The 15387-nt window shown below is 30.8% G+C and overlaps 1 protein-coding gene across 10 annotated transcripts; it reads left to right on the forward strand.

Annotated features, from left to right (window-relative positions):
• Window positions 1–8637: 8637 nt before the first annotated feature.
• Window positions 8638–13995, forward strand: LOC120071924 (cytochrome c-type biogenesis protein CcmE homolog, mitochondrial). 10 transcript variants are annotated; one of them, XR_005480374.1, is made up of 5 exons: window positions 8638–9601; window positions 12499–12553; window positions 12736–13138; window positions 13270–13374; window positions 13813–13995. XR_005480374.1 is itself a non-coding variant. In XM_039024355.1 (2 exons), the coding sequence occupies exon 1, from the start codon at window positions 8814–8816 to the stop codon at window positions 9591–9593; it is 780 nt and encodes a 259-aa protein (XP_038880283.1). In that variant the 5' UTR covers window positions 8638–8813; the 3' UTR covers window positions 9594–9601; window positions 12736–13995. The 10 variants fall into 10 exon arrangements, 4 of the variants coding, with proteins under 4 accessions (XP_038880283.1, XP_038880285.1, XP_038880286.1 ...); XR_005480376.1 differs by having other exon boundaries at window positions 13281–13374; XR_005480372.1 differs by having other exon boundaries at window positions 12736–13374.
• Window positions 13996–15387: the final 1392 nt, after the last annotated feature.

Genomic DNA, 15387 nt, shown 5'->3' on the forward strand with positions numbered 1-15387 from the left:
TATCTTCAACCTACTCAAGGAAAATCTATTCAACACATAGAAAATTTTCTTCTTTTAACTTTCACTTAGTTAATGCCCTTAATCATCTTCTTAAGTAGGAAAAATGGAAATCCGGGTTTCACATCATGTTACCTATGATCATCCTAGTGAAATGAAAGTCTATGTCATGAACGGTGTTATATAACAAGACTAAACACTTCGTGGTCTAGTCTTATACAAACTCCTTTGTATAGGACACTCCAGCTCGCATGTCTCCACATGAATGATCAGGATCAAACCTTCTGTAGTACTTTACAACACTTGTAACATCTACAAAGTAGGTTGTATCCTTAATATCACTAGGATAAGGTTTCCCTCCTTTACCCATATACAGACCATTTAGGTTATTACTTAAGGCATGATCTACTTGTACGTCTCCACATACATGCTTAAGTTACAACGATAACCAGGGATCTTAGTTTATTGGTTTATGGTAAATTCAAATAAAATATCTCATATTTCATAGACAACAGTGAAGAAAATATCTCATATTATTACATCACAAGCGTTTGTTCATACAAGTGTTTACAAACTACAAGACCCTATGAAATTTAGGGCATTAACCTCAACACTTGACTGAGTTGATATACTTTATAGTTATACACTTAGATTAAAAGAAAAAAGAATCTGAACTTCTTCTTCTTTGCAACAACAACACCCCATCCTCCAACACATCTCTCTTTCACCAACTATCACTCCTTTACACCATTTGTCGTCGACCATCACTCCACTTCCCTACTTTTTACCTCTGTCAACAGCCACATGTTCGGTTGCCCATCGCTCCTTTTTCGCTCTCTCTCTCTACATTTCTTTCCCCCCAATATTTCTCTTTCACCAACTAGTACTACTCCACACCATCTGTCCTCGGTCACCACTCCATCTCCCGCCGCTTCGACTGTTGCATGCCCGACTGTCGGTCACTGCTTCTCTCTCATTGTTTAGGGTAAGCATGGATGAAAAATAATTAGAAATCCATATTTGAAATTTCTACCACATTTGTAAAATATCAAAATATGGGTGACACGCCTATAAAATGACATATTCAAAATAACACCCATTGCAGTTTCCTTTTTTTTTTTTTAATTATTTTGGTAAAAATACAATTTTGCTACCTATAATTATATTTTTAAATCTCCTTTAAAAAAATGTACTTATAAATATCCACTTTTAGTTCTTTTACTTTCAATAATTTTCAAATTTAGTCATTTTGAGTTTTTTTTTTTTTTTTATAGTACAACTGAGATAGGAGATGATTTGAACCACAGTAGTTACTCGTATGTTAATTGGATTATGCTTGCTTTGGTGAGCTTTTTTCATTGAAAGTGGCTAAATAATAATAATAATTTTTATGTAAGGAAATATAACATGTGAATATGTTTTCAAAATTTGTAAAAAATACTAACAGATAAAAGAAATGTTGAAAAAAATAAACTAAATAAATTTAATATTTATTAAGACTATATGGACTAAAATTGATCATTTGAAAATAAAGAAGTAAAATTAAACGAACTCGAATGTGTAGGAATCAAAATAGTATTTTTAATATTTTAAAATTTTATGGTGTTTAATATTATTTGGCCTAATTCTTTTTGAAAAAGACTTTTTAAAGGGTAAAATTGGATGAATATTGTAGGTTTGATATATAATTAGTGAAATATTGTAGGTTTGATAATTAGAAAAATATTATAGTTTTGAGATTTGACTAGTATGATTTATTTTTTTAAAATTTGATGTAGGTCGAGGGTTGAATACTCGACCCCTCTATGTTGAGTGTTCAAAATTCGATCAACACATGGTCGAGTTTTGAACACTCGACCTTTTTATTTTTCCTTTTTTAATATTCCCTCAATATTCTCTAAACAAAATATTTAATACATTCTATATCCTAATTAGAAGAAAAATTTATCCTTGTATTTCTTAATAATAAGTAAAATTAACTCTAGGAGACATAATAGAAAAAAAAAATAAAATTTCAATCTTTTTTCTTCCATATTACAACTATTGTTCATAATTGGAAAATAATAATTAAAATATTCATATCAATACAACAATTTAATGTTTCTCATTTATTTTTTTAAAAAAAATCAATGTGTCCCACAAGGTGGACGTTATCGATTTCGACCTGGTTGTCATCGTCGACTTTGAACTCTAGGTTTCTTTAGTTCCTTTTGATGTTGTTCTAGTGGATCTTGTACATCTGCAGGTGTTTCATAATATAAATATTCGTTATACTCTCAACGTCATGCCTATGTCCATGCATGTATAAATATGATAAACCGGCCTTTGAATTATAATATCCTAAACCAAAAGGTGACATCATCATCATTGAACTAGCATAACCAGTCTGGCTCTATGTTTGCGTCATATGAGGCAATTCTTCCACAATGCGGTTGACCTTATAAAACCCATCTTCTTCTACAGGAACTAGTGGATGAGCACTAGGTATATTGAACATATAATGTATCTCCTCCATATAGCTCTCATTATTACTGCATATAGTAAGGACCTGAGTTGGATCATTTGCAACATCACGGCGGCGACTGTTGTTTGATCTTTGTGAATTATAAAAAAATTAGACATATTTAAAATAAATTTAAATTAAAAATAATTAGACAATATGTAATTATGTACCAGATGACCTACAACTGCTCCCAGACGAGTAACGTAGCGTCTTGTAATAATATTGTACCAATTTATGTAATTTTGAGTTACATCCCTATCAAGGCCCAATTAGATATCCTATTGCAATAAACCTCGAACGATAGTGCCATCGCACTACTAAATGTGTAACTTTTTTAGACCAATCTCCAGTTCTCAGGTCAATGTCATGTAGTAGAGGTTTAATATTGCATTTTGATGGGATATCTTGTTGGAGACCAAATTGTCTGATCACCCTGTTAGGAAAATGTCACTCACTAATGTGAAACACACATGAAGGCTTATCGTCCGCTATATGTGTTGATCGTTTGTATAAAAATTGGGCAAAGTGTCCATGACAGTTTTATAAGGCTCCCAAATAATCTGAAACATAAAATATTATATTAAAAATATTAAAGAAAAGTACATTAAACATATGCATAAAAAATTCGATTGGGTTCAGTATTCACGCGCCTTATTAGGTTGAAGCAGATCAAACATGTATCTATACGACTAATTTGTAGTTAACCTAGTTACACAAAGTTTGTCTATCCACCTATATTATTAAATTAGTATTTTAAATTTTAAATTAACTATACCAATCATATAAAAATATTTGTTAAATTAAATTACATTTAAATAACATACCGAGAACTATAGGCTCATCCAACTAATTGATCATCATTCACATGTTGAAGCTGTGGAGCCATTGTTGGAAATCATTCCTAAACCCATAATTGCACAAGTATCAGAGGCCCAACGATTTCATGAACGTCGAATTTTGTTGCTTTGCATAGTTGTCTATACAACTATGCCAAATATGCTCGTCCCACGTCATAGAGGTTGGCTAAGGATGGCAGGAACATTAACTGCACGAAGTGACTTGATTTGTCAGAAAACAGACTTCCACCCATCATCTGTAGTATATATGCTCGTGTATATCTCATGACAGCTTCCTTGTCTACATCATCAGCAAGCTCACAAAATTGTGTCTTTAACCATGTTAAACTTAACCTCGATCCTTTTATTTTATCAGCAGGTGAGATCACACTAAGTAACAATTTACAAATATTCAGCCAGTCATCATGCATTACTCCGATAACTGGCTCACCGTTACAAGTAACCCGAACAACACTTCTATGTCCTGTAGGGTGATAGTACACTCTCTAATGGGCACATGAAATGTATGTGTCCCAGGCATCAATCCTCGATCAGTGTTGTGATTAGATGCCAATCTAATTGAATGAATCCTAATATGGAAAATCCATAAAATCCAGACGTATAAAGTAATGGTAGTATTCTAGGGTAGAGTGGAATAATCTGATGAACAACCGCCTCTCGACGTCTACAATATATCTTGCTTGTGGTACGATCTTCTCATACAACTGATGATCGATGAATTGATTGATCGTACAAAACATCAAGATTAGTTAGTCCTAGATTTAAAGCCACGATCTAAAGGAAAAAAAATATTTATTTCTCGAGTGAAACATAAAAATAATATACAACTTAATAAATTATAATAAAAAGAATTAATTACACAATACAAATATTACTTGCAGTATAAAATATATCAACAATAAAAATCTCTAACTATATGGGGCCTATCGTTGTAACAAAAGACACTTACTTCGATTGTGACCTATATGGTTATAAAATCTACATTGTACTTGAGTGCTTGGTTCTGTTCAATTTATCTCATTATGGTATTGTGAACTCTTTGGTCTACCAGGTTTCCTCAACAACGATGGGTTAGGATATATAATAGGCATATAAGGATGCGTGATCCAATAATCTTTATTCGATGTAGGTTTTAATTGAGAAAAGTAGCATGCAACATATGTTGACAGTTTATAGTAGTTTTCAATGAAATCTTCGTAGTTCACGTTAAATCATGAGCAAACCACCATAAAATGTGAGCATAGAATACCAAACATTTGCCACTTGTTATATGAACATTACTGCTCAGATCCATTTAACCTTAATACTTGAACATTTTCTCCTTTAGCATTGAGGCCGTGACATCCAATTTTCACATGAAATACACCTGATCGTATGACTGTAGTTCATGTTTACTAGATCTTGCACCCCATTTCAAAAACATTTTGTGTACGTACCTGAATATTTACTCACTTAGTATTACAAATATACTCGAAACAAATTGTTGATTACTAATAAAAAAAATATATTACCGGGTGTATTTATCTCAATGTTCCAAAGTAACTCTTATTTCTTCAGTTTCTTTTTTAAAATAGTTTGTGCATTTAAATATATTATTTGAGCAAGAGCATTTATCGGCAATATCCGAGCTCTTTTAAGGACTCCATTGATGCACTCTTATAGATTTTTCGTCATCCACCTGAACCCNAAAAAAAAAAAAAAAAAAAAAAAAAAAAAACTCATATAGTTTCAATTTGTTCCCTTTCATGTCCTCAATAGCTTTATTAAACTTTTGAATTTGGAATTGACATCTGATACGATAAACATAATTCTTCAATGTATTGAATTTATATTTTTTGTTGAAGTTGCTGGCCATAAGCAGAATTGATGATGACATTTTGGTCTCGTTCAACCATTTTCTGGATTATTCACTTCTGAGATAATGCTAGCATGTCGATCCGAAATTAAGCACACATCTTCATGTGTAACAATTTTTCTCAAATGTTTCAAGAACCATCCCATGAGTCCACAGACTCCTCGTTTGATCCCGATGGTGATAGATTAGGATTTGCTCTCATATGTACACCAAGTGTTATCATGGAATTGTTAAAAAACAAACTCACGGTTCACTTTTATGCTAAAACCCCCACATGGTGGTTGATAATAATCAACTCTATCGACACCATCAATCACATTATCAATTGTAAACAACATATATTCCAAACATTTGTCCCGCCATTTTATAAAAAAAACAGACTATGGATTACTAATTATTTTACTATTTATCAAACTTAAATACAAATAAAAACAAACAAGAATATTAAAAATAGTAGAAAACTAATAAAAAAAACTTTGCACATCAAACTTAAATACAAAACAATCGAATATTATAAGAAATATGTATAATAAAAATTCACTCAAGTTAATAATTTTGTATTAAATAACAAAAAAAATACTAAACTTTTTAATAAAAACAATACTAAAAAAATAGAATATTATACAAAAAAAAAAAAAAAAAGACAAACATTACATTACTAACTATTTTACTAATTATCAAACTTAAATACAAACAAAAATATTAAAAAAATATTAAAAATATTAAAAAACCAATAAAAGAACATTGAACATCAAACTTAAATATTCAAACAATAGAATATTATAAGAAATATATACAATAAAATTCACTCAAATTAATAATTTTGTATTAAATAACAAAAAAAATACTAAACTTTCTAAATAAAAAAGCAATACTAAAAAATAGAATATTATAAAATGCAAACAATACATTACTAATTGTTTTACTAATTATCAAACTTAAATACAAACAAAAACAAACAAAAATATTAAAAAAATCACTTAGTTTGAACATCAAATTTATTAAAAAATTAATAAAAAAATTTCAACATCAAACTTAAATACTAAAACAATCGAATATCTTAAAAGAATATATATTAAAAAAATCATTCAAATTAATAATTTTGTATTAAATAACAACAAAAAAAAATACTAAACTTTTTAAATAAAAAACAATACAAACAAAAATAGAATAATTTCTTTACTAATTATCAATACATTACTAGTTTCTTTACTAATTATCAACCTTAAATCTAATGCCTAAAACTCTAATTCTAAATTTACTTCATAAGAACACTAAACTCTAGAAACTCTAACACTAACAAAATAACTAATACTGTACTAAAAAGTATCACTAATCCTAACTTTTTTTTAAAAGAAAAGTCAAACGTTAAAAATTCTATATATATATATATATATATAAATATTAATATGATTGATCTAACATAATATAAATAAGAATATTAGATTGTAGAGAAAAAAACTACTAACATCAATATATAAATATTCTTGAATTTAAAGACTATTAAAAAAATTAACATACGATACATCTACTAACACCAATATATTCAAATATTAAAAAACTACTAACATCAATATATAAGGAATTAAAATTATATATTTAGCATAATATAAATATCAAAAAGTATTAAAAACAAAAAAACTAGTAATAAATAAAAAGTAAACTCACAAATTTAATAGCATTTTTACTTTTTTTTTTTCTCGAAGTGACAATGATTCCTCATTTTTTTTTATTATTCGTTACCCGACAACAAAAAACTATGAAAAAATAATATTATGAGAATATGGATCTATAACTTATTTTTAATTAAAAAAATTAGGAATTGAGTCGAGTGAATGCTACCTCTTTTTAGTTATTCGTTTCCTAGACAACAATAAAAACTATAAAAAGAATATAATAGTATCAGAATTGGAACAAAATTTATAATTATTTAAAATAATAAAAATTTAGTAGATTGAATATACAAATCTCACAGTTTGATAGGCGTGTGGAAAAGAAGAGGATTTAGTAACAATTTTTTAAAGAAGAGGAAGGGAAAAAAAAGTGTGAGAAAGTAATTTGTGAGTTTGTAGGTGTGTGAGAAACTAAAAATTGGAAGAGAAGAAGGGAGAGGGGTAGAGAGTAAGGAAAAAAAGGGGCAGAAAGAGTGATGAGAAGTGAGAAGTGAAGAGAGATGTGGGGTTTAAAAAAAGATAGGTCGAGTTTTCAACACTCAACCCGTGGATTTAGGTAAAACGTATTAAAAGCAACGGTTGAGATTAAAAGCGTATTAAAAGTAACGAGTGGGTGGTAAATGGACCCAGGTCGAGACTTCAAGTCTTGAGACGGGGTCAGTGTGGCAGGCGGCAGCGTCGCAGTGAGTCAGGCAATGTTGAATATTGAAAATTCGACTTGTGTAGGTTGAGTTTTCACCACTCGACTTCTTTCTTAATTTTTTTTTTAAAAATTCCACCCTCGAACTTCTAAAAATCTGACAAACTACCACAAATATCTAAATACTTTTAAAACTACCGTATTTTACTAAATATTTCTTCAATTTACAATATTAAAATAAAACATCCTTTTTAAAGACCCTTTTTGTAGCATAATGCATCTAACCTTAAGAAAATAAATATATATTTATTACATACTTATAAAGATAGAAAGTCTTAATTGATATATATATATATATATAAATAAGTGTACAAAATTACCAATCCAAGCATAAATTGAAAGTTTGATCTCCTATCTTGTAATTGTTAAATTAAAAATAAATTTATAGTATAGAGAATTTAACTCAACCTTGACGAATGCATTTGAATATGTTTTAGCTATTTAACTATGCTAGGATATTGTATTAACTTATAAATAATATTAAAATGAGGATTATATTGACTAAGATATTAATGTTCAAATTTTAAACTCATTTGACATTTTTTTAAAAAAAGCGTATAGCTTATTACTTAAGTCTAAAATTCAACCATAGGCTCAAAATTGAGAATATGTAATTCTATGGATTACTTTTTAAATATGAAGATTTTATTAAATACCATTGAAAACTTATCAGATTTATGAAATAATTTTTAACTTTTCAAAACTGGTTAGACACAACTAAGTTCAACACTAAAATAAAATAGTGATAAGAAAATGAGGTACACACGGTTTTCCTTATAGTCTTTGATATGGATACCGAATCAATTTAAATATTGTCGAAAGTTTATTTTTTATAGAATATACTTAGGTACATCATATGCTACATATATTTTTGTGTAAATCATCTCATTATTTGTGACAATTTTTTTTTATAATGAACATAATTGAATTGACTTAAATGATAAACCTTATATTATCGCACACATTGCTAAAAAAAATAATAAAAAAAAGACTTTATAATAATGTGAGAAAATTAATCTTCCAAAAAGTTTGATTCTTAATGAATCATAAAGGCACATTTTAATTCATGGTTCTACAAAAGAAGAAGAAAATTTTCGTTTGGTCTCTTCTCCACCTCGCCCCCATTGCCCCTCTCACCATTCTTTGATTTTGATTTTCCGAATCCTTCATCAAAACCCTAAACCCTTTCAATCCCAAATTCTGTTTTCAACCTTCCATCAATCCTCCAATGGCTACAAATCTCGCTCTCCGGCTCAGATCACGTCTCCTTTTGCAATCCTCAGCTCGTTTCCGCTCCAATTTTCATCACATTCAACCACCCCACCTCCCCAAATCTTCCCCTCTTATCTCCTCTGCACTTTCTGATCTTCGTCGATTTCCCAATGACCCCATCTTCAATCTCTCTGGATTTCGGTTCTTCTCAACTGCACGGCGGAATCTGACCCGTCCCAAGCAGGTCGACATCGGAGCTCGGGCCAGGCAGCTCCAGACGCGGCGGCTTTGGACTTACGCTCTTACTTTCAGCTGCATCGCGGGATTCATCGTCATCGTCCTCAGTAATTTTCAAGAGCATCTGATGTTCTACGTGACACCTACCGATGCGCTCGAGAAATACTCTGCGAATCCCTCGAAGAACAAGTTTCGTCTCGGTGGTTTGGTTCTTGAAGGCAGTGTAATGCATCCGGCGTCGTCTTCTCAAATGGAGTTCGTGATAACTGATTTGATCACTGATATATTGGTTCGCCATCAGGGGTCGTTGCCGGATTTGTTTAGAGAGGGGCATTCGGTGGTGGTTGAAGGTTTTGTTAAGCCATTTACCGATGAGATAAGGAATGAGGTCTCTACGAAGAGCGTTTCGGGAAAAGCGAGAAGTGGGGAATATTATTTTTCGGCTACTGAGGTTTTGGCAAAGCACGATGAGAAGTATATGCCTGCGGAAGTTGCGGCGGCAATCGAGAAGAACAAGAAGAAGATCGCGGAAGGAGAATTGGGGTTGAACCACGCTTGATTCAATGGGTACAATTGTTCTAAATTATTTTTTTCTGATATTTGTTTCAGTATGCATACAACAATATCTTTAGAAGAGAGCATGATGAATTGTTGTACTCTATAGTTAGAACTTGCTTAATCAAAATTCTTGTGAGGTAGCATACCCTTTGTGTAGGGTGGGAGCAATTGATTTTGTTTAAATTTGAGGCATTTGACTGACATCTCAATTTTGTCTTGTAATACCAAAATCTTTGGTGATTCCTTATAATATTGAATAAAATGAAATTACTGATGGATGTTATGTCTTTTTCGTACAACTTTCTTTTCATTTTTTGGCTTTTTTGAAATGGTTTCATTATTCTTATATTCAGATCAGATGTAAGTATCCTTGTATTTTGACAAGCCACCAGAGTGTGAAGGTGGTATGTAATTATCCTTATATTCAGATGTCATAATTTATAATGAAAGGTTTTAGCATGAAAGTTATTGAAATGCGATGAGAGAACGTTTAGCATAATTTATGTATTCAGATGTATTTTCATGTATTTTATAAATGCCCTATAATTTGGTGATAGCCAAATTCTTATAGCATGTTGTTACAGTGGTGTATTCTTGTATCCTTGTCACTTTTTTTCAAGTATTTTATAAACGCCCTATAATTTGGTGATAGCCAAATTCTTATAGCATGTTGTTGTTACAGTGGTGTATTGTTGTATCCTTGTCACTTTTTTTTTTATGTTTATGGTTTTTAGATTATGGGGTTGGAAAAGTGAGTGCTTGGTTTGCATAGGAGAAAGCCTCGTTTTCAGTATCTTTCTAATTTTGTCTTTGCATTGGGTTATCTAGGCTTTGTTACGAGTATGATCTATTAATGGTTCATCCTAGATTGGTCTTCTCAATGGGATGCTATTTGTGGTATAGTTTAATCTACTGCTCTATATATTATTATGGAATTTATTTTTGTCATAGACTCATAAAATGGTAAGACTAGATTTTATTTTTAGTTTTCTCTTCTATTTGCTCTAGTTGGCCACTTTTTTTCTAATTTTATTTTGATTTTTGCCTTCGTAAGAGAGTTTCCCACCATCTTCTTTCTGGGAATATTTCTCATATGTTATATAATTTCTTTTTGTCCTATAAACGCAATGACCTTGTATAATTTGGCTGAAGAGTTTATAAGAAGAGGAAGTTGTTTGAATATTTTCAGTTTCAGTAGGTTTCATGACTCCAGATGACTGGGTAAGAGTCAAATTGTGTTGTTTTAATGGTCTAGAGAGCTTTCCCTTCAACTTCTGATACTATCTAATACTGCCCGTTCAGATTGAAGAATATTTTTTTTATCGTTGTTGTAAGCTTTATTGGATTTTTTATTTTTCCTCTTTTGATATTGCTTGCTGCATTGGATCCCATCCTATCAATATATTGCTGTATTGGAAATTGGCGTAGTATGCTTATGATTTATGATATATATGTATGTATGTGTGTGTGTATGAGGTACAAATATTTTAGATGAGGCAAAGAATTTGTATCAGATATTTGACCTTTTGTTAAAGAAAAAAGATAAGTAACTCATCTAATCTTTTCCAACCCAAAAGTAAGCAACCTATTTAAAAAGCTCATTGTCCTAGTCCAAAACTAAAAGAAGAAAAATAATAATAAAAGACCAAACTCTAGAGTCATCTGATCTTCATCTTCACATTTGAATCACTGCAAAGTGTGTTAATTTGTCTAGGTGATTGGTGAAACTCGAAGGGACTAATCACCTCTTATTGCTGACCTACGTACGCGAAAAGGGGGAAAAAAGGTCACAAATAGAGTTAAACTAAGTAACATTGCAAAGGCATAATGATAGTGGGGTTGGGATATCCCAGCCCTCTGAACCGAACGTGAAGAGTCTTCTATCCGCATGAGTTAGCGTAACAAGAAGGAATTTCTTGATTGTGGTGCCCCTTCTTTCCATGGTTCCTTCGTGAGCTTCTAGAACAGTCTCAACGTGTTTTAGATACTTCTCCCAGGTCTTGTTATAAACCCTACCAATGTGTGGTTTTTTTATCCTCTTCCCCCAAAACATAACCCAATTGAATATCTTCAACAATTCAACAAAAAAGTTCTTCGTTTATCTTCATACTTCTCCCTCTAATCTTTTTCTTCTTTTCTGATCAATTTGAGTCCTTTTTCTATTGCATTCTATTGACCATTGCACTTCTATATCTCTAATGTTGTCTTTTGTATTGTATTTAAATATTTGTATTATATTTTGTACTATTGTCATTATGATTTTTCATGGATTTAGTGGGTTACATTTAGTATTTTTAGGTTAAATTTACTTATATCTAAGATTTTTTAAAGAAAAAAATGTATCTTCATTCTTCAACATATCAGTATCCTAGTATTTTAGAAATCGACATGATCTTATCATATCCGTATCCCTATCTGTTTCCGTGTCTGTGCCATGTATACACACACATACATACATATATCTTTGAAGAATCTGCTTGATGAATGTTAATTGCTCGGGACTATCTGAAATAATCCTATAGGTTGCTTTGAGGCATCAGACTTCGGTCCCTTTTTTATACCCCAAACTTGATTTTAATGCAAGATTCTGAAAATTCGTGATTGAAACTTGAAAGGCCGGTTGTTCTCCTCTAATACTCTGTCATTACGTTCAGTTGTGCCTATTGAAACTGCTGTGCTTTCTTTTTCTGAAAGTTACTCATCTCCTTATTCCATGCATTGTTTGAGCAATAATAGATCGATAAATTATAGAAGAGATTGAACATGGATTCATCATACTGTTGTATACCCACTGACTCAAGTGGGTTGCGTTATTTTATCTATTACATGTTTCAGAATCTGGATTACTGATGCATGTTTCTCTTCGGTTTAATCTAATGTTTGTAATTAATTGTCTTGATCCTCAGGACACTCGCTGCTAACTGCAATATTTTGATTTGAATTCAATGCTATTTATTGGCAGTAAGCCCTATTCTTCTCTTTAGTGCTTTCATTGTCGAATCTCCTTTCTTCTCTTTATAATTGTCCTTTGTTAGCATTACCAGATTCCTGAGTGTTATCATCCTTTAAAACATATTTTTCTTTTTGAAGATACTTAATGTCAAGAACAATTCTTTATTGATAATACCTCCTGAGATTTACAGACCCAAAGCATGTAGAATCATATCCCAAATATAAGGCCAAAAAGAAACAAAAAATAGTGCCAGCACAATGACAACATATACATACAAACCATCAAAATCCAATCATACTGATCAATGAGAAAGCAGGAAGATCTGATATCTAATGCCAGAGAAGCACAATGAGGCAGATGAACATTGATAGCAGAGCCCTGCTACTCGGAAACGTCACCTGAAATCCAGTCCCAGCATCCATAGCAGGTAATGGTGCAAGTCCTCCACTGTCTTGAGCTCTCGCCACTTCAAGCAGAAGCACCAGAGTCATCACAAACAAGCTCATTGCCTTGTGGATGCTGAATCCTGCCATTGATGTCTGCACAGAAAGCTCGAAAAGAGAGATCAAAAGAGAGGAAGAATCGAATCGAAGGTAATATGAAATTGGTGCTGGAAATTGGAGTAAGAGAAGCATATTTATACAGGCATGTGGAGATGAATTAGAGATTAAATTGTTTGTGATTCATGAATATTGAGTTTACTGATTGTGATGTTGCTTCTTAGATGGCTTACAGCTCCTTTTGAAGATGACATATCAGCTTACTTTGCTGCTCACAGGGCCCTATAATGCCTCTCCCACAGCTAATTTGAGTAATTTTGTGGTATCAGGTAAACATTTTTGTATTTCTTGTGTTTTGCTCCTCATTTAATACCACTCTACCTTAGTACTACTTTCCTTTTAATAGAACTTTAGTTAATAACCACAGTGGACTTTTTATTTACTTTTTTTTTTAATTTTATTACTTGAGATATTGTTGAATGTAAATAGAATCTTTGTGTAGCCTATTGTTTGGTTTGCAGCTTTTATATAGTTATCACTAAATGTGGAAGGTGCTGCAAGTCTAAGCTTATCTCAATCCACTAATGTAAATAGAACCTTGCATTGAGTCAAATAGTGATGAGAAAGAGATTTGAAAATATAATTCTAAGATTTTTTACTCCTTTTTTTTTTTTTGTTTTATATCTATGAATGTTCGGGGTCACTTTACGTGCACTCCGCTAATCTCTTGGGACAACTCACCTAATCCTACTATATTTACGTGTCAGAAATTCGTGGAGAATCTTAGGTTGGTGGTCACTATGGATTGAACTCATTCCCTCTAAACCTTTGTAAAAAAAACCCAAGTTGTTTATTTATCATTAGGTCATTCCATGATGGTTTAGTTCAAAATTCTACTTCTTTTGTATTTGGTAGCTTACAAATTTGACGACTACATTTTTATCTTTGTCTTTCCATTTGTTGGTATTTGAGCTCTTAAAACTTTAATAGCCATCTGCTGAGTTTTATTAGATTTCATATTGAGTCGTTCCATTCTTACATTGACCAAATAGTAGTCATTACTAATATATACATGCTTGCTTGATAAGTGATTTTTTTTTTTTTTTTAAAAAAAAGAAGATAATTGTAGGGAAATTTTTTGAAACAATGAGAATATTTTAACAAAGGCTTTTTATTTTATTTTATTTTTCTAGTTATGAAAAATTATTTTACTATATTTATAAATATTTTTAACAGTTTTGTCATTTAAAATAATTTTCTTAATGAGTACTCAGATTTAAAATTATGTTGACGTTAAATTCTAGTATATCATTATCAAATGTTTCAACTATAATATGAAAAAAAAAAAAATTTCCCTCCTTATTATGACACAACCCCCACTTTGTATTTCTATTTAATGGAGGAGTCAAGAAAAAACATCCTTCAAATAAATTGACTTGAAAAGCTTGAATAAAGTATATTTTCATACTTGAACAAAAACTTCCATCTTTGCATTGTTACATTGAAGGATAAATCAAATCCAAGTAAAATTGAATTGGTCCAAAGAAAATGAACTATGCATGATTTGATTAAACAAAATAACTTGTAATTATTCTCACACTAATAAATACAAATGTCAATTTTATCAAATCAACCTAGCATTACATTCTTGATTAGTGTATTCATTAACCATAAAGTAAAAATATTTATTATGTAATTATAATCTATGGGAGATTTTAGGTATCATTTTAATTTAGTTGCATACCATTCTTTCCATTCATTTGACTTTTGTAGCCTTCTGATTGCAACCTTTTCTCTTTTATTGACTATTAAACCACACTTCTTGAAATATAGCTAGCCACAACCAAAATTCCCCAAGTAGAAACAAAATAAATTTAGATATTTCAAAATTTACTTAAATTTAAAAATACAAATTATTTTATAATTTATATATCTTTTAGTTCAGATGGGATACGAGTTTTAAAAAGAAAGGACATATTAATTATTATTAATTATGCTCATGGTGGTGACTATATATATATATATATTTTAATATAATTACTACGAGAAATAAGATTCAAACTTGCAAGAAGAGAGGAAGATCATGTCAATTATAGTTAAGTTAATCTCATTTTGGCACGGTGGCAACTACTTTATAATTTAGGCAACTTAAAAATCTACATGTTATTGATGTTGGTAGTCTTAATAGTGACAACACACCAACATTGACCTTTTAGTAAAACTAATTACTTCAAATTACTTTTAATAACCATTTAGGTTTTTAAAATTAAATTTATAAACACTCATTTCATCCATAAGTTTCTATGTTTTGTTATCCACATTCTACTTATGTTTTCAAAAAT

Source organism: Benincasa hispida, chromosome 2 (assembly GCF_009727055.1).
Source record: "Benincasa hispida cultivar B227 chromosome 2, ASM972705v1, whole genome shotgun sequence".
NCBI lineage: Eukaryota > Viridiplantae > Streptophyta > Magnoliopsida > Cucurbitales > Cucurbitaceae > Benincasa > Benincasa hispida.